At 49.4% G+C, this 18,676-nt stretch overlaps 1 protein-coding gene across 5 annotated transcripts in view; it reads left to right on the forward strand.

Annotated features, from left to right (window-relative positions):
- Positions 1 to 18,676, forward strand: part of PRRC2B (proline rich coiled-coil 2B) — a 44,713-nt gene that overhangs the window by 2,574 nt on the left and 23,463 nt on the right. For 4 of the 5 annotated variants that reach the window (XM_032200094.1, XM_032200097.1, XM_032200096.1 and 1 more), the window contains exons 2-10: positions 10,730 to 10,897; positions 11,698 to 11,875; positions 12,088 to 12,190; positions 13,195 to 13,267; positions 16,052 to 16,195; positions 16,442 to 16,683; positions 17,114 to 17,235; positions 17,695 to 17,834; positions 18,440 to 18,530. In XM_032200094.1, the coding sequence (XP_032055985.1) occupies positions 10,783 to 10,897; positions 11,698 to 11,875; positions 12,088 to 12,190; positions 13,195 to 13,267; positions 16,052 to 16,195; positions 16,442 to 16,683; positions 17,114 to 17,235; positions 17,695 to 17,834; positions 18,440 to 18,530 (1,208 nt within the window). In that variant the 5' untranslated portion in view covers positions 10,730 to 10,782. The remainder of the gene's footprint in view (positions 1 to 10,729; positions 10,898 to 11,697; positions 11,876 to 12,087; positions 12,191 to 13,194; positions 13,268 to 16,051; positions 16,196 to 16,441; positions 16,684 to 17,113; positions 17,236 to 17,694; positions 17,835 to 18,439; positions 18,531 to 18,676) is intronic. The other variant, XM_032200095.1, reaches the window with a different exon arrangement.

Consider the following 18,676-nt stretch of genomic DNA (forward strand, 5'->3'; position numbering starts at 1 on the left):
TTGCTCTTCGGGTGTCTGGTGCCGATGCTTTTGCATAGCTCCCGACGCCTGTACCGTGTCCTGCAGGCTTTCCCATACGAGGTGCAGCTGGCAAATCCCGGGACCATGTTTTTGGCGCGTCTCGTAGCGCCTGCAGTGTGCCTGAGCTGCACAATGCAGCGCCTGTTAGATTATCCCTTACAGAGCTACCTGTTTAAGGTCCAGGAGTGTGAGTTGCTCAAGGCCCTCATTGTGCTCACCTGAGTAATGGGAGGTGTTTAAAGGCGAGCTGGGCTAACTTTAAGTGCTGCTGCACCGAAAATAATAGCACGCATTTTCAGTTTTTGTTTTATGATGATGCTTGCCGTGTACAAAGAGACCTGGCTGTGGCAGGGCTTTTTCCACTTGTAATTGCATGTTTTCTTGTTGTAGATACAGAAGCAGCAAGGGCAGCAGAAACTTGCTGAATGCAGGACGGTAACTTCAGGGTGAGGAGGGAGAGGCTTTATTGCAAGGACTGGATGTCTGTGGTCATCCTTCTCTTTACTAGATTCCTTCTTTTTTTCTGCGACTTGGCGATGAGCGTGGTGGCTCAGTATCCGGCCTCGCTCTTCAGCTCATCATGCCTTATAAGTGGGCTTTGTTTTTTGTGTGCCACTGACTCATTCTCCTAATAGGTCGATAATTTCACAGCTCCTTATCGCTAGTTTGTCATTTGGAACAGAAGAAATGCAGAAGTGAGACGGTGTCATCAGGCACTGAGGTGAAAGCACTGCGAGCAGGTAAAGGCCGGGGACGTGCAGCTTTTTCCTTCCACTGAGCAGCTATTTCTAACTGCTGAAACGAAGTGATTTGGGTATGGTGTGCTCCTGGAAAGCCCCTGCTGAAGGTGGTTTCGCAGATCTATGCGGAAACCATCTGATTTGATTGAAATGGTCTTTCCCCCAGGAGGAAAACTGGGGCTGAAGCAGAAGATTGTATTTTACAACATTAAGCCTTGCTGAAATGTACCTTGGGCTTGTCTTCAGTTAGCAACTTGTGCTTGTATTCAGGATGTTCTGGGAGCATGTGCTTCCTGTGCAGAGGCAACTGAGAAGTAGGAGCCCATGAGCAAACTTGTTCGGAAGTGTATAGCCACAAATTCTTTTATTTTTATTTTTTTTTTCCCCTCTGGAATCCCTGGTACAGTAACACAAGCGGTCTAGTAGCTGGTTTGGTGGCACTGTTTTGTTCCATGTTTACCTGTGGCATTGGTTTGTTCTGAAGCTGCTTGACTTGCGGTGCTGTGGGGTCTGCAAGGACAGACGGAGGTTTTGAGGTGGGAAAAGGTGTGTGTGTCATTCTGCAGGGGGCCATTCTGCTTTTTCAGTGTCTGGTTCTGAACATCTGAATGTTCAGGAAAGTGCTGGCAAGCTAGAAGGGGCAGGAGCTCACTGTTACCTCTGGATAAAATCACGGAATTGTCTAGGTTGGAAAACACCTTCAAGATCATCGAGTCCAGACATCTTAAGAGACTGCAGGCATGAAGTTGTGGAGTACTGGTGAAAACAGCCGTGCTTTGGGTGCAGGGGAAGAGGTAATGGTCTGCTCTGAGACATGTAAAAGTGGAAGAGCAGGGAAGGTGAGCCAGGCTTAAGTACAAAGACAAAAAAAAAAAAAAAAAAGACCAAGAAAGTGAGGATTTGATGGTGGCAGGTAGCATCTGGCCAAGAGGACTCCTCTGTTGCAGTGCTGTGCTTGGAATATACAAGGGGCTTGAATTAGCAGCTGGGAGCATCCTCAATAGCCTTTGAATTCTAGATGAGTGGCACTTAAGAGGAGTAAACTATGCAGTATTTCCAGAGTTAGTGCCCTGCTGGAAGAGGTTTGACAGAGGAATGCTTCCCGGGTAGCCCTTGAGACATTTTGGGCACCACGTTTGGCTGTGATTGGCGCTGCAAGGAGCGCGTAGAGGCAGGTTTGAAGAGCTTGCATTGGGACTTTGCCTCCCACAGGCACTTCTTGTGTGGGAATGTAGTGATTTTTTTTTGGAAGTGTTCTGCAGTGGGGTAGGTTCTTCAGCTGTTCCTACCTGTATGTGGGCTGGGAGCCCGTACAAAAGCCTTGAGTGCTCTTGTTCAGAGTTTAGAGTGGGTTGTGAAGCAGGCAGGGGAGTAGGGACATGCTTGAGAATGTTTCTTCACGGCTGGAATAGTGCAAAGTATGGTTTTATCTTTTTTCTTAAATAACCGAAGCATCAAGCTCCCACCTAGCAACTGAAACTTCACGGCCCGTCATTTAGGAGTGGTTTCACAGGATTTGAGCATTCCTACAGCATTAGCATTCCGCATCTGAGCAAAACGTTGCTTTACTGACGGCTGTGATCCTGCTGTAGGACAAGCAGTGCGTGGGGTCGCTCATCTAGGAGGTGGCAGCAGCTTTCCCTGCCCCAGCATCGCAGACCTGCTCCTGCACACCTCCCCTGGACCAGGACTTGGCGCTGCTCTGGGCCACGCCGCGTTAGGAAGGTGAGGTGATGGAGAGGGTGGTTCCTCCAGCCCCACAAAGCTGGAGGAGAAGGGTCTGTTTCTTGCCCTGCCGCTCAGCAGAGCTGCGTAGCTCCCTGGTGTCATTTTTCTGTCTGGAAAATGTGAGTGGTGACGCTCACACACCTTGTCAGTTATGCACCGAGAATATCTCTGTAAATTAAGGCATCTGTGAAATGCTTTCGCTTCCTGTCCAGCTCAGCATAGTGCAGATGCCTCGTGCATGGTCTGAGTTGCTCAGCTCCCTCGAAAAGCAGTTAAGACCTCTCCTGTCGTCAGAGCACTGAGCCACGCTGCACCTCACCTTGCAGGTTTTTACAGCTTTGTACCTGTGTCCATTTCCCCATCGGATCCCTTTTAGCATCCTCGGCATTCGTTTGTAGTGCAAATGGCTCCTGCGACTGGGGCTCCTGTAAGGAAGGTTGCTGGGAAATGCTGCTGTGCCCTGGTGTTGTGCAAATTGGGAAACCTCGAGTAATGCTTCCTTGGAAGCTTGGGTATCCGCAGCGCGTGTGAACCAAAGGCTTGTCTGAACTGCTTGGAGTCTTACTGATGGTTTGAACCCACTGTCAGTCCTGATGGCTGTGGGAAATGGGCCAGCGCCTGGGAAAGGGACAGGTCTGCAGAGATCAGCTCAGCTGGGGCGTGCAGGAGCCTCTCCCGTGTGTGTGTGCCGAGGGGTTGGCGTTTGCTGCCTGCAGGTTAACAGCACCGGGCTTCGTCTGTGCGTAACCTGAGTGGGAGCTGAGGCCACCAAGTCAGCAGCTGGCTGGGAGCGTGGAGAGGTTCCCAGAGCCAGGTCGGCTGGAGAGAGGCTCGTCGGCACGAGGTGAGCTCCCACCTCCCCGTGGCAGCCTGATCCTTCCTTCCCGAGGCTGCAGAGAAAACAGAGCTGCTTACTCAACGACTGATGGCATTTGTGTGGAAAGAGCTTTATCTGTTGCTGAAGGAACATCGTAACCCTCAAGACTGCCAGCTCTGCTCCGGTTTCCTCTCCTGGTTCGGTGACATCTCTGATCTCCTGCTTGCTTGTTTACTATAAAACCTGTGCTCACGGGTAGGTGAAGTAAGTTCCTGAGCGTGGGACCAGATGAAGGGCTTGTGAAAGGCTGGTTGTGACTTCACTGGAAGAATCGGTGCGGCTGCTCTGTGGAACACATCTGTTCCCTTGCAGCAGCCTGGATTGCAGTGCTTTGGCTCGTCCCTTGTCCCGGTTGTGTTGGGCTTTTCCCAGGTGAGCTTTGGCTAATGGCTAAAGGCTTACGGTTGGATTTGGGGGCTGGCAGCGTAAGTTTTTCATCTACATCACTCTAGCCATGTCTCACCTTGGCTACATGGGTATTCTTCCTACAATAACTTTTAAAAGCCCATGTGGCAGGAACATGAGGACTCCACAGAGAAGACATAAGAGAATTTCACAGTCTTAAAATGTGGTGGTTTGGTTTTGTAGTTAGTGATGGAAGTGTCTTCACCAGTTTGGAGCCAGATGTGGAGACTTGAGCTCTTGGTCCAGAGACCTGGTGCTGTTCATGAGCTGAGAACTTGTGTGGGTGCCTGCTCTGCTCGTGGGCTCCCTTGCAGCAGCAGGCAGGATTGGGCTCGCTTTGTGAACCAGCGGGCAGTCTCTTCCACTGGAGGAGATGCCATTCTAGACCTGCCAGCTGCTGCTGCACTGCACTCCTCCTGTTCTCACTTCTTTTGACACTTTTCCTCCTTTATGATTTAACTGGAGACCTGTTTTCTTTGAGGGTCTTAGCAGCGCGGGTTTGGGTGGCTGTTTACAGAACAGGAGCCCAAGGATGTAGGTGCGGACACCTGAGCTCTGGGACCTGCGTTGCTGCCTGCAGTGTTACTGGAGCAACCAGCGGGCTCTGCCTTGGTTACCCAGCCTGTAAGAGAGCATTGGCCCTGGAACCCTTCAGGAGATCTGTACCAGCTCCTCAGGGTCTGTTGTTGTTGCTCAGATACCTAAATGCCCAGCTTACCTTACAGTTTAGCTGAATCCTGCCAGGAGGTTTTGCCAACAGAGAAAATTCTGGCATAATGCTCTGTTTGGATTTACATTGCTTGTTTGCGATCAGCCTCTTTGTTTTGGTGTTGAGGGAACAGGACCTGGTGCCTGTGTATTCTCCGTGGACGTTCAGCTCTCAGGGGATGCAGAGCAGGGCAAAGGGGAAGGCAGAAACCCTTCAGGTGCTGTAGTTGCTGTGCTTCAGCTTTGGATGTAGTTGTGGAGGAGCCAGAGCACAAGTACAGCTCTAAGGGTAGAGATTTGCATCTGTGTCTGAGCCCTCCTTCGGGTGGCTCTGGGAAGCATTAGCTCACTTCCCTTTCCTCTGGTGCTAGGTGGGTTGGATTTGTCGATGCCACAGGTGGCTCTGGCTCAGCAGAGCTGCTCCATCCTCTGTGGGTTTTGCCTCTGAAATGTGAAACAAGGCAATGTGCTCCTCTATTCTCGTTGTTTCTTGCTGCAGAAGAAATGCCTCCAGAAAGTCACGGCTTCAGAACCTGGGGAGATACGTTGATAGGGTCATTGGGGTCGGTTTGTGCTAGGGCTGATCTCATCTAACGGCGTTCTGGCCTGGCTGAGAGGGTGAAGAGCGTGGTGCTGGCAGGCCGTGCTTCCAGGCTGCTCCGTGTCAGGGAACTTGCTGCATCCCTGCAGTAATCAATTCCTGATTCCAGGAGGTATGAAAGCCCTGCAGTGCTGCTGCTTGGGTTGAACATGCAGTTATTTTTTCCTGACAAGCTGGCACCAAGGGGTCAGTTCCTTTATTACAGCATGATGGGTGAAAAAAACTTGGGTTTGCTGTTGCTTGAGAAGGAGGGGGAGTTTCAGGAGCAGAGGAGCTCGTAAGCACTCTGCGGGCTGCAGGCCAGCATTCTGGCTGGATTTTCCCCCCCCCCCCGTTCTCTGTGCTGTAGTCCTGCACGCTCAGGATGAAGTCTTTCTTATCTTTGTCTGTTTGCTCAATTACTGGAGGTCAGGGGCCCTCTTCGGGGTGGGGCATTGTCTGTCCAGAGCTCGTTAATGTTTTTGTGTAAATACAGTTGAGCTCTTCTCCAGCCTCCAGGCTGCATTATCTGTTTCACAGTGTTACGAATCCATCCTTTCTGGCTGCCTTCCTCTGCTCCTGGCCTTCCCAGCTCTGGGAAAGCTGTTTAGCAGAGAGGTGAGGCGTCTGAAGTTCGCAGGCCAAACCTGAGGCACGGAGGTCTCCTTTCTCTCGAGCTGCCCAGTGGCCCTGCAGCAGCGATTCCCAGCCCGTGGGTGCATTTGTTACGTTCACAAGCGAGGCAGCAGGTAAGCGTGGTGAAGACAGCTCAGAAAATGAGATCAGGTCATCTTCTAGGCCATGCCCTCTTGGTTCCCCCTTCAGGCCTTATCTCAGCGTGCACAGCTCCACGCTGCAGGGTGAGGGCTGCGCTGCCCAGACGCCTCGGCCTCTCCACGGTGGTGCTGTGCACGTCTGGGTCACGGTTCCTTGGCTTCCTGACGCCTGCTGCCTCCCTGCCTCCAGCCGTGTCACTCGGCTGGCAGCATACCTCTGCGATAAATCACGGGAGATGTGATCCCGGTCTCCCGTTCCCTGTCACTACAAGGAGAGCAGATTGACAGGAGATGCAGGGAGCAGCTGGAATGGCGAATACAGGAATCCCTGCTGCCCCGGGTGCCTGCTCAGCTATGCAAGGAGGGGCCCCTGGTGAGCCACGAGCCACCTTTGCTGAGGGGCATCCATCTCTTTGTACTGCAGGCTGCTGATGCTGACTTGCTTCTCTGCTCTGGCAGGATTCGGTCCCACGTTCGGCATCTCAGCAGGCCCTGACAGGTGCATGAACAAATCCAAGCAGCTTCCCCTGGGCTGTGCGACAGGCTGAGAGCCTGGCTTCTTGTGGGCTAGGCTCTTGCTGCTCTTCTGCGTTCATCCTGTTGACTTCGTAGTTGGGTGCTGGTACTCTCCTGGTGCTCCCCTATTTATTAAGCACTCTCTCCTGGGACCTGCGTGCTCACCTTGTCCCTTCCTCTCCAGGCTGGTGATCCCTGCCCGGCCCCACAGGACTTGCAGGGGATATGAGTGAATGTGGCACCAGGCCCCGAGGGCAGCTGGTCCAGATGCTTCACCAGAGCTCTTCCAAGGGCAGCCGGTGGCACCTCTCACTGCTGAGGAAGGTGGTGACCGTTTCCCAAATAGGTGGTTCGTGGTGGGAGGTGTTCCAGGAGAAGCAGTGGGGTGTCCAGGAGAAGCAGTGCTGAGTTCCTGTTGACAGATAAACACGGAGCTCTGAGGGCTGCTACCGAAAAGCAGCTGGCTGTATTTAAGGAAGAGCAAACACCACTGATCTGTAAAACCATGCCTTGTTCTTTTATAAGGCCATTACCAGTAACATTAGGAACAACAATAGATCTCAGCTGAGCACCAGCTCTAAACACTTTCTCTTCCCTGGAAGTACAGTTCAGCTTTTTGCAACCTGTGCGTTTCTTAGCAATTCATGTAAAATTTCAGGTCAAGAATCTTCCTGCTCTGGAGAAAAGCCTTTTCCGTGTTAATCTCCATCCTGTTGCTTTGTTTTGTGTTTGTGACTGCTGCCATTAAAAGATCAAGGAGTGAAGGTCTGCAGCAAAGAGCCTGCAGTGGCCCAGGTTTTGCCCAGGCGATCGTGCGCGGCGGTGTGTGAGTATCTGAAGCGATTCCTTCTGGTGTGCGTGCTACCTTTGATCAATCTGTTTGCCCTGCTCAATTAAGGCTGGCTAACTTCCAGGCATTCGAGCTCCATTGAAGTCTTGTGAATAAAACACCAGCAGCCCTGCCTCCTTCCTACACAGCTTCGCAGAGAGCTTTGTAGACGATCCCGTTCGTCAGGACTCTTCTCCCTTTGGCTGTTTCCAGCTCAGGGGTTTCCAGCTGTTGACCGCTGCCAGCAGCTCGAGCTCTTCACGTGGCTCCTTTTGCAGGAAGGGCTCCCAGCGCTTGGTAGATCCCTGCTGCAGCTCCAAGGAAGAGAAATCCCCCTTTAAAAGGGGGTTAGGTGGGCTCAGTGCCCACACATCAAGCGTGGGGCAGCACGGTGAGGGCACGAAGACGCCTGGCAGCAGAGCTCTGCCCAGGACATAATTTTGGTGCAGTTATTTGTGCCCTGGGGCCTTTAACGTAACTGGTCACACTGCAGTGTTTTCCGAGTCCTCCGAGATGCTCAGCATTTTGCACTCTGCTGTCCGTGGACATTGCAGGAGACCTTGCTAGTCCTGAGAACAGAAAGAGCTGAGCTGCGTGCTAAAGCTGATAGGGAACCTTCCCCCAAAGACCTGTCTAAACCCGGAGAGGAAGCTTGCAGAAATGCAGGCGATGGATTTTGTTGGTTGCTCGTTCCTCTGTAACAGGGAATAATGCTTTCCTCAGGGTCAGCGATCGGTCAGGGGACCAGGAGCACAGGTCAGAGGCTGTCGGTTTCCACATGGCAGCATCAGCAGGTGCCTCCTGGTTCTGATTCTCCTAACAAAAAGCATGCAGGCCGGCAGTTTAATTCTCAGTTAAGTTGATTTGTGGCAGAAATGGCTTCTCTGCAAGACGAGAAAGCTTTGGCGATGCCTGCCTGGATTTGCTGCGTGAGGGGAACACCAGGGCCGGTGTCACACAGCCTGCGGAGGCTCCATGGAGCTCCACATCACTGCAGCCTCCTTGTATGCAGGCCTGCTTGGAGTCACCTTAGCTCCCCGTGGATTTGTGCTCCCCCTGGGAGCTCACGCCGGTACGTAGCACACAAACAAAACTGCAGTTTGTCTTCTCGGCTTTAGAGCTCTGAGGGAGCACAAAGCACGTCTGAATTTCCCTCAGCCAGACGGCAGTTGTGGCTGCCCCAGAAAGTTGGACGAGGAGCTCATTCCCAGCGTGTCCCCGGCTCCTCTGCTCTGAAGTGGTTGTTTATTCCTCCCGCATCCTTTTAATGATAGAAGATGTAATCAGGAGGCAGCTGAGACCCGCTTACATAACTGGTTGTCAGGGTTTCTCTTTGGCAGCGTTACCCGCGTGCTGTTTGCATGCTGACTTTGAGGAACTTGGGGCTTTGCTGTTAACTGGCTAATTCCTGAGCCCGATGTGATGGTTGGTTTTACTCGAATGCCTAATAATTTGGTCTGCTTCGAGGTTTTCTAAACCTCAAAATGGACTTTGCTGCTCGGGATTGTGTGAGGCTGATACAGGATCAAAGAGGTCTGGGGAGGCTCCCTCCCTGAGGCTCTGTGCCCCTGTAAGAGGAGTGGCCGTGCTCCTGCCAGGGCAGCTGAGGGCTGCTGTGCTGCTCCCTCTGCCACTCGTGCTGGTCCAAGGCTCCCCACAGCCGTGCTGGTTCCAACAGGACATGGTTCAGCCCAGCGTCTGCCCTCCCGCCAGCCCTGCGCTAATCACAGCGTTCTCCCTTTCTCTTTTATGTCTGTCCTACTAAGAAAGTATGGTGGAAATGGGGAAGGGAGGGAGGAGCTGTTGTTTTCTTTGGCACACAGTGACCATCTGAGGATGGAACCAGCCTGGAGCCAGAGATCTGTTTGCTGCTCTGCAGGAAAAGGTGTCTGAAGGACGCTGGCCAGCCCTGCTGCCTCCGCAGGCCTCTGCTGCAGCTGCGTGGAACTTTTGATGGTGTTCCTGAGCACCCCGAGGGCTGGGACTGAGTGACAGAAACCACTTTTCATCTTTTGTCCCCTGTCCTGCCCCTTGCTGCCTTGCACACCGAGCCCACAGCCTCTTGCTCGTGCCAGGCCTGATGGAAATCCTGCACCGTGGGGTGTTTGCTGCGGGGTGCCAGGTTTGGTGGTCAGAAACTTGCTCCCTGGCAGCAGCCTTGGCTTGGCTCTCTGCAGGTTTGCAGTACGCTCTCAAACTGGCTGTGTCCAACCTGGTTGTGCTCCGTGCTTGCTCTGTGTATAATGTAATGGACTAATCCTCTTACCCAGGAATCAGGTCTGATAAGGCATTGCTGGGGGAAGCTGTAGCCTCTGGTCAGCGACGCTCTCTTTCAGAGTGCTGAGCGGTTCTGGCTGCGTTGGAAGCATGCTGTCAGCTGGAGGAGTTTCAGAAAGGCTGAAAGGTGGAAAGGTCTGATACGTATTTATATATATATATATAGCTTTTTGTTACTCCTAACGCAGAGCTGCAACCATGAGATAGGACCTAGCAGATGGTATAATAAAGCTGTCAGCAGTTATGGGCTTGAAGTGGAGATTTTGCAACAAGAAATCTGGAAATCTAAATTACGCGTGAAAAGGTTAGATTAAGCTCTGAGATCTCTGGAAAAGTGAGAACAATGAATTATTCCTTAAAAACGCGAAAGAAACATCCACTGAGAGTAAGCAAGGTTTCTTTTCTGAGATAAATACTTGTCATCAGCGTTGGCGTTCCCTGTGTTTCAGCTTTGTCCTAGGCTCTAGGAGCGAGGCAGAGGAAGCAGAGGGACTGCCTGAGTGGAGGGCATTAATTGCAGTATGTTGTGCCGGCCAAGATCAGAGTGAAAAATTAGCAAACCACATCTACTGTGGAAAGTAGATTTATAGCTAAAAACGGTGTTTGAGGCGACAGAGAAAATAGTCTTTTTTATAAAGTGTTTTTGGGATTTGTAGTTGAACTGCTGCACCCATGGTTTCAAGGGTCTGAACCTGTTTCATTTGCGCTGGTTTTCAGACTCCTTCACTCTCTTATGGCCAGCAGATAGGGAAAAGGAATTTGGAGAAATTACTGTTATGTTCAGGTGATGCCTTCAAAGCATTAATTGCTGGTCCAAGTCATTAACTGTCGCCAGCGTGAAACCATTATCGTAAATGTAACGAGCTCAGCTAGCAGTGCACTTCAGTGGGAAATCAGATGATAAATTCCAGTGTTGGACGAACCATAGTACTTTTCCTTCATTTGTATTTAGGAATCTTTGTGTTAGCTGCTTATGTTAGATTTATTTTAAAGCAAGGACTAAGCAGACCACGCTCTTCTGTTCCTCATACTTAAAGAAGTTCACCTCTTGGCACCAGAGTGGCAGGAAAAATATGTTGCAGTGTGTTCCTGCACTTATTTTAATGTAGGTTATGAATCAGGAGTCCCCAAAGCAACTAAAGGGGAGGGGGCTAAAACCTTGTAACCTACAGTGTCTGCTCAGTGAATATGTCTGCAGTTGTGCCTTGTTTACTGTTTACTTATCCCTGGCTAAACAATCTGATGGCATTTCCCTGGTTCTCTCATTAAAAGGCAGATCGGGAGCGGCGCAGAGAAATTTCCTTACTAGATGACATTTCATCGCAATGTCCGATCGTTTGGGGCAAATAACCAAGGGAAAGGATGGGAAAAGCAAGTACTCAACTCTCAGCCTGTTTGATAAGTATAAAGGAAAGTCAATAGAAGCTATCAGAACTACAGGTAAGGAATACCTTCAGCAAGCTCCCTTTGGGGTCTTCTAAATCCTGTTGCAGAGCTAATTCAAGTTGTTGGCCCTGTAACTGGGATGCCTAACGGGAAGGGGCTGGGTTGCAGAGCTGTTAGTACCGGTATCTATGCATGTGTGTAGGCTCTGAGGGAAATGGTGGTGATTCTTTGTGCTGCTGAGCTGCTGTTATCGTAGAGCCATGGAGGAATTCTGGCAAAGCAGCTGGGAGACCGTTGGCCTTTCAGTTTAGCTTTTCATTTGGCAGAGAGGAGCCTCATGGTGTTCAACAAAGGCAAGTGCAGGCTCCTGCCCCTAGGGAGAAATAACCCCTTGCACCAGCACAGGTTGGGGATTGGCCTGTTGGAAAGCAGCGCTGCAGAGAAGGACGTGGGAGAGTCCTGGTGGACAACAAGGTGGCCATGAGCCAGCCGTGGGCCCTACCAGCCAGGAAGGGCGATGGCTGTTTCCCCAAGCTGTGAAAGGGAGATGCTGTTTCTCTGTTGTGAAATGAAAGAGGAGTGTCTGTGCTGGAAGCTAAAAGACTGGGCATTTGATATTAGGGACAATGGTCTCTCCCTCCCCTCTGTTGTAGGGCGCTGCCTATTATCTGTCTGCTACAACAGACAGTTGCTTTGTGATGGTCGTGCAGGAAATGATCTTAGGTTGGCTGTCCGTGTCACGAATAGCATCAGTGGTGCTGCTCATCCTACAGTTCTGTTGGGATGCTAATTGAGGTTCCTGAGCTAGCAGGGCCTAGCCACCTTATGACCTGCTTGTGTTCCTTTCTCACTAGTTATTCCTAGACATGGCTTACAGAGTCTTGGGAAAGTTGCTGCTGCCCGGCGCATGCCACCTCCTGCAAACTTGCCTAGCTTGAAGTCTGAAAACAGAGGAAACGACCCCAACATCATTATAGTACCCAAAGACGGTACAGGATGGGCAAACAAGCAGGATCAGCCAGACCAAAAGAGGTAGGTCGAACTGCTCATTGCTCAGTTTTGTCAGGCAAGCAGCAGCAGTTCTGCACTGCTGTGCTGTGTGTTGGACCTTGCAGAGATCGCTTCTCTGTTGTCTAAGCCAGTGCGGACTCAAAATTAGTGTGATATTTTAGCAGTTGCAGAGTTGCCACAGTGTGTCATCTTGCCTTCCCCTTTGATCTCACCTCTGCTGTCTCTTTCCCCAGTTCCAGTGCGACGGCTGCACAGCTGCAGGAGTCGCTGCCGCAGCAGGGTTTGCAGAAATCTGTCTCCAATTTACAGAAGCAGACACAGTCAATCACTCAGGAGGTAGGCACAAGCGGTCTCCGTGCCACCCTGTTTCCCCTCTTCCCAGTCAGCTCGAGGGTTTCCTTTAATTGTCTCTGTTACCTTGCACAAGTAAGAATTGGTGGACTGTAATTTAAGGAACAGCTGCTGTGTAATCAATTCCTGTACAATTGACTCTTGACTCCAAGTCGCTGTGCCCCAGGAATGCTGTGCTGCGGTTACAGTGTAATTTTGTGCATGTTACCTCTGTAGCTTTCAAGTGTGTGGGGAAAGTCAAGCTTCAATCTAGAAAGAATGGCTGGAATGTGGGATGGCTGGTTAGCACTTGTAAACTCCATTACTTTGGGTCTAATTCAAGTGTCGCTTGGTGACAGCAGATCCAGCTCTTGCTCCCAGCCTGATGAGACTTGATAAGAAGAGATCTGGTCATGTGGGAGAAGTAGCCAGTGTCAGGACCTGAAAAAACTACTGGCAAGTAAGAAAGCTTCCCCAGAGAGTGCAAGGACCCGGCCCCTCTGTGCTGCAGGTTTTATGCTTCTAGTTTAAAAATAAAAATGAAAAATCCCAGCCCTTGAGGTTCAGGAAAATCAGGACAGGAGTTGTGTTTTGAGGAGGAGACTGGATAATGCATGAGAAAGCAGGATAGCCTTCAAGCTGAGGGATAGCATGGAACAAATCTGGAAGATTGAGAAGGCCAGTTTGGGAAAATGCAACAGAACAAAGGGAAAGCTTTATTAGAGGGATGAAAGGAAGAAGAATGGTTTGAGGAAATAGTTGGTGAAGTTGAGAGGAGATAAAAGGCAGGATGCAGAAGAATATTTTCGCTGTAGCATCATAGTGCTTTGCAGTGGGGAGCAGCTGACTTCAGCCCCAACAAGAAACTGGGGAGACCTGTGGTAGCCGGTGACGTCCGGGTGATTTGGAGGTGTCTGACCTGTAGCAAATGCCACCCAGGAAATGAGGAGCAGTTCACTGACCCGTGGGCATTTTTTTTTGTTCGTTTTTTGTTTTGGTTTTGTTTCCAGAGTACAAATTCAGTGCCAGGTGGACCAAAGTCATGGGCACAGCTGAATGGAAAGCCAGCAGGACAAGAAGGTGGTGAGTATGGTAAACAAAGGGGGCTGGATGTGTGCCTGCTCCTCAGGCAGGAGCTGGGGCGGACTCCATTTCTTCCTGTCCTCCCTGTCTAGACTGGTGCCTAATGGGACACAGCTGTGTTGGGTACAGTGCACTGAGGCCATACGAATCTAGTTTTGAATCTGTGTAATGTGTTGGCTGGAATGATGCAACTGCATCTGTTTGGGTCCGTCAGTGCAAGAGCCAGCTCGGACAGCGTGTCCCAGCACCACGCTGAACTGCAGTGGCTCGTGCACTTGCCTTGGGAAGCAGTAGGAGAAGGGAAGCATTTGCCCTCTCATGCTTATCTTTCTCGGCCCATTGTAGTGTGTGGAAAGATGCAGAAAACAGAATGGAAGAGGGGGTTGGCTTAGGAGAAGAGAGCACGTCAGAGCCTGGAAGGCATTTCCATGGCTGGGAGCATGGGGAGCCTGGCTTAATGAGGTGGTCAGAAGCGAGGCTGTGATGATAATGTTCAGGAAGTCTGTACACATTGTCCTCGGGCAAAGGGTATTACAGTGTCAGTGGGTGGAAATGGCATTGAAGCTGCTACAGGATGCACTTGCTTGCACCTTGGCTGATGCCCCTCTATTAAGTCTCCCCGAGTAGCTGTGCTGCTAATTGCTTCTGCTTGACTGGGGATTCTGCAGCAGTGTTAACATAAATTGGGAGTTGAGTTGTCTTCAGATGCATCCATTTCCACACAGGAGGTGATTTCCAGTACTGGAATTAAAACTGTGGTGAGAATAACAGCTTAGTGCCACTGTTTAATGCGAACAGGCCGGGAACCCCTGGGTCATCAAGTGAAATTGCAGAGATTTGAAAGAATACGGACAGCTGCGGATTGCAGAAACGGAGGGGACAAGCTTATCCTAAATGGAATGAGTCACTTAGTGAGAGGGTGTTTCTCAGAGGCTAAATGGTAAAGCAGAAACTTGTGCTTGTCAGAGGTTGGTAGCCAGTGCAAAGGCTGTCTATTGTTTTTGTTAATTGGTACATTTTTGAGGCTGTTGCTTTATGGGTCTCTTATGCAGACGTTTTGAAATCTGATCCTCTAACAATGTTCTTAAAGATTTTCTGAAAACTCATTTTAGGTCACACTCTTATCAGTGTAGAGTTCTCAGGCCAAGAAAAGAGTTACATATGTGGCTAAAGAGCAGCTTAACTGGAAGGTAATTGAACCACGGGAGCATCAGAATTCTGGCTGAAAGGATTTATCAGCCCACCCCATCCCTGCATCAGTTCTCCGGTGGCATTGAGCAATTGCGTTTCCTTCCAAGCTAACACAACAGTTTCTAGTAATATTGACAAAGAGGGAAGTCTTTTGCTTTTGGCTCTCTTAGGTGTTGTTGCTGTTATTTCAGGATAGGCCCTCCCAGAAAGATTTAATGTGGCCTCGTGAATTAAAGATGAGCTGTACCATGCCTGTTTCTTCCATATAAGGGGCAGTTTGAGGGAAAGGAAGGGAGGGCAGGGGGAACAGAAAAACCCCAAAAGAACCAAACTTTTCTCAGTATAATACTGCCTAGGGTTAGAGTGTAAATTGTTAATGACTACGCATTAACAGTCGTTGTATTGTGCAGCCTTACCTACAGGGAAAACATATTTACAAGGGATTGGGGTGGGGGCGTGTCTCTTGGAAGACACCTCAATGTTATTAATGTTCTCAAGATTCTAGTTCAGGGGAATAATGCAGTAGAAATCTGAACTCTTAACACATCTCAGCTATTTTGTGGTCCATTTGAGAAACATTCTTCTTGTGTATTCTCATTTGTCCAAAATATTTGAGGATGCTACATGCAGTAGTTGCAGCGTCTTTTCTGGAAATCTTCCTGAAGATTCACTTTCTGTCCAAGTTCCAGAAAGTGAAGATATGTTAATGAAGGCAGTCCTTCTTGACTCTTTAGGGCAAGGAGGTATAAAGATGGATGAGACTCTTTTGTCAGGTCTTCAGTAATCACTGCTGATACTTCTAACATGATAATTCTGAAGGAGGATTAGCCAAGTAACACAAAGAACTGATTCTGGAAAAAAAAGTAGTGCAAAAATGCCAACAATTTCTTTTTATTCAGTGTTATGTTGCCAACAATTTTAGGAGAATTGTTGTTTTGTTTTCCAGTCACCATCAGATCTTTGTAACAGCGAGAAAGTAAGGGTATTCTAGGGTAGCTGGTGACTCAGCAAGACAATCTGTCAATGACAGGAAATAAAGCTGGCCTGATCTGGCCAGCAATCTGCATCTTAAATGTGCTGCAGCAGGGAGGAGAGTGGGGTATAGCATATAACACTTGGTTCTTATCTGTGGTCTTCCACCAAGTGTATTGCCAGAAATCTTCACAATAGAATTCCCTAGAGGAGTGAGATCTCAGCAGTAGTACTCTGAAAAGAAATGTCAAATACTTGATAACAGGCTATCATTTATGAGTAATCTTTCACAATTTGTATCCCTGCCTCAATCTGAGTCTTGTGCTACACAAAATTAATTGGAAGCTAAGAAGGTTCGCCCTGACTTTGTTGAATGTAAGAATTTAAATGACGATCCCAAGTTAAGAGTGTGGCAGTATTTGGTAAGGACATCTGTTGTCAAGTTGGTGATGATGTCTGAGGGTGTTTTGGATGTGAGCTGAGGTGCAGGTACAATAGTAACTTGTGTTTAAATATACTGGAGGCCCAGATTCTCAGGAAACATACTTCCGGGCTGATCTGATAAGGAAATGGAAAGACTGGCAAGGCATTCTCTAAGTCCTGTAACTATTTGTCTGACAGGTTCAAGGGCCTCAAGCCGACTGTTATCCTTCTCTCCCGAGGAATTTCCGACGCTGAAAGCAGCTGGCGAGCAGGACAAGGTTGGCAAAGAAAAGGGCGCCTTAGATCCGTCGTATGGGCCAGGACCAAGCCTCCGCCCCCAGAGTAAGTGAATGTGGCTTTCTGCCTTGCCCCAGCTCAGAACCCTTAGCTTGTGCTTTACCTAGTAACAGCTGATGCTGCTAGTCTCTTGGGAAAATAAATGCATCTGGAAGTTTTCCTCAGTCCCTGATGTTTTCCTACATTCTCTGCGTAATTAGGACTTGACCAGAGCATTTTAGTTTTGAGACTTTCTGGCAAAGTGACTGTCTGCAGTTACAGATGTTAACATAATTATTACCTCTCGTCCAGATGTCACCAGTTGGAGGGAGGGCGGTGGGAGGAACATCACCTCTGCCACATCTCTGACCGCCTCCCCTGCTGAGCTGGGCAGCAAGACCTCGACCACCGGAGACGGAGCCCCCTCCTCAGTGAGTGCCAGCGATCCGAAGGAGCCGTCTCTCCGCCCAGCTCAGCCTCTCCGTAAAGGGGCTTCGCAGTTCATGGGAAATGTCTACCAACCACCTACGTACCATGACATGCTACCTGCTTTTGTAAGTTGCCCTTTTCATACAGCTTTATGATGTCTTTACTTCTTATAACATGTTGTGAGGGTTGAGGAACTCAGCTAAGATAGCATTTTTCTAGACTCTCCTCTGAGTCGGCTCCTAGGAGTTGCTCAGAGTTCCTTCTCTTTATCTATTTTTAGTTTTCCCTGTTGTGCCTTTACCCTTTGATGCTGGAATAGTGTAGCACTAATGTGCTCTGAGGAGAAATGAAACAGACGCAGCCTTGCTCAGCCCAAGGAAAAGTTGCTGCTTTTCCTCTGGAGCTGGAGAAGTAACACGTCTGTTAGCCAGCAAGACGTGAAATGTTTGTTTTCCTTTTGTGTAGTTGCAGCTACCATGCTGCACATGTTGTAACCTAATCTGGGTAAGCCTTGTGGCAGTGTGAATAAGCAGGCTGTTGTTTGCTTTGTTCCAGATGTGTCCACAACAGCCACCTGAGACCCCTGCATCTCTGGACCGAGGGTCTTTCCCCCTTCCTCAAGTTCGACTTGAGCCTCGCGTCCCTTTCAGACAATACCAGATGAATGACCAGGATGGGTAAGGCTCCTGGACTGTCCCACTTGAGAGCCTGGTTTGGGTTGTGAATGGGACTTGGACTGTGCAAGAATTTGGACCGAGGATGCAGTTGTGAGGTTATAGGTGGCCGCAGAGGAGGCCTGATGTTTACTCAAAGGATCAGTGCTTTGCTCCAACAGCAGCAGCAGCAGAAACATTGCAAGATTTTGAGTACTGTGTGTCAGGAGCAGGTGGATGTGTAAAGCTGGGGTGTGTGATTGCAGACTGGCAGGTCTGCAGTTCTGATCCATAAGCCCCAGGAACTTGGTACCAGGTTGGTAGGGAAGAGAAGCTTTGTTGGACAGAGAGGTACTTGGAGTCTTTTTATATAAGCATGTGGTAGTAAAGGACTGATTTGCTGTTACAAACTCAATTGCATGTTCCTTTCTTTACTATTTCTAACTTTTTTTTTTTTTTTTTTTTTTTTGCATTTCCCCATAGAAAAGAGAACAGGCTTGGCCTGTCCCGCCCAACACGTCCAATGCGGCAGGGAGAGCGAGCACCTCGGCCCACCATTATCAACGCAGAGAACCTGAAGGGGCTGGATGAACTAGACAACGATGCAGATGATGGGTGGGCAGGTAAAGTACCTCCATCCTCTAGCTTCAGTCAGTGATTTAGAAGGAAAGCATAGCATTTTCCTCCGTGCAACATGAAATAGAGCCATTAGAATATTCTGGCTATTTCACTGCCATGAGGTGGATGAGGGAGGAAGGAAGGGGTGGTTTGTGCAGCTGTGAAATTGCTGTTGGTGTAAATGATGACACAATGGATCCTTCCGATCCTTCCATCACACAGTACTCATGGAACTGGATCTGAAGACGCCTAAAAACTGAAAACACCACACAGCAGCAGGATAGCAGTATGACTGCTGGGAAGAAGAGTTAGCCCCATCTTTTCAGTCATAGCATTCAGCATGCAGTTGCACACAGTCCAGTTTGGTAGCTGCGTCTTCATTTGCAGCTTCCCTTCCCAGACTGCTTGCTGCACAGCTTTTGGGACCAACCCAGCTTGGTCAGCAGTGTGGGTCTGTCCTAGTCATATCACTTCCAGGACCTCTGCTGGACGCTGTTTTCCCAGTAGCATCTGATTTAGTGCCAGTGAAGGCATAAGCTTTATCAGGACAAGGCAGGCAGGCCCTGCTTGTTTTCTCTCACACGTCCCTTCTCCAATTCTGCTGTCTCAGGTATTCATGATGAAGTGGATTACTCTGAGAAACTCAAGTTTAGTGAAGATGAGGAAGAGGAAGAAGTTGTTAAAGATGGACGACAGAAGTGGTAAGAACTGGCTGTGTTCTCACCTATAGTTGTTTCAATATGGTTAAACAGTACTGGGATCTTTTTAAAACTTGTTTCATACATAGAGGCTTGATATTTTTTTTAGCCCCACCCCCCTGGCTTTTTTGATTCCATCTGTTGGCTTC

This window comes from Aythya fuligula, chromosome 19, assembly GCF_009819795.1.
Source record: "Aythya fuligula isolate bAytFul2 chromosome 19, bAytFul2.pri, whole genome shotgun sequence".
NCBI classification, from domain to species: Eukaryota; Metazoa; Chordata; class Aves; order Anseriformes; family Anatidae; genus Aythya; species Aythya fuligula.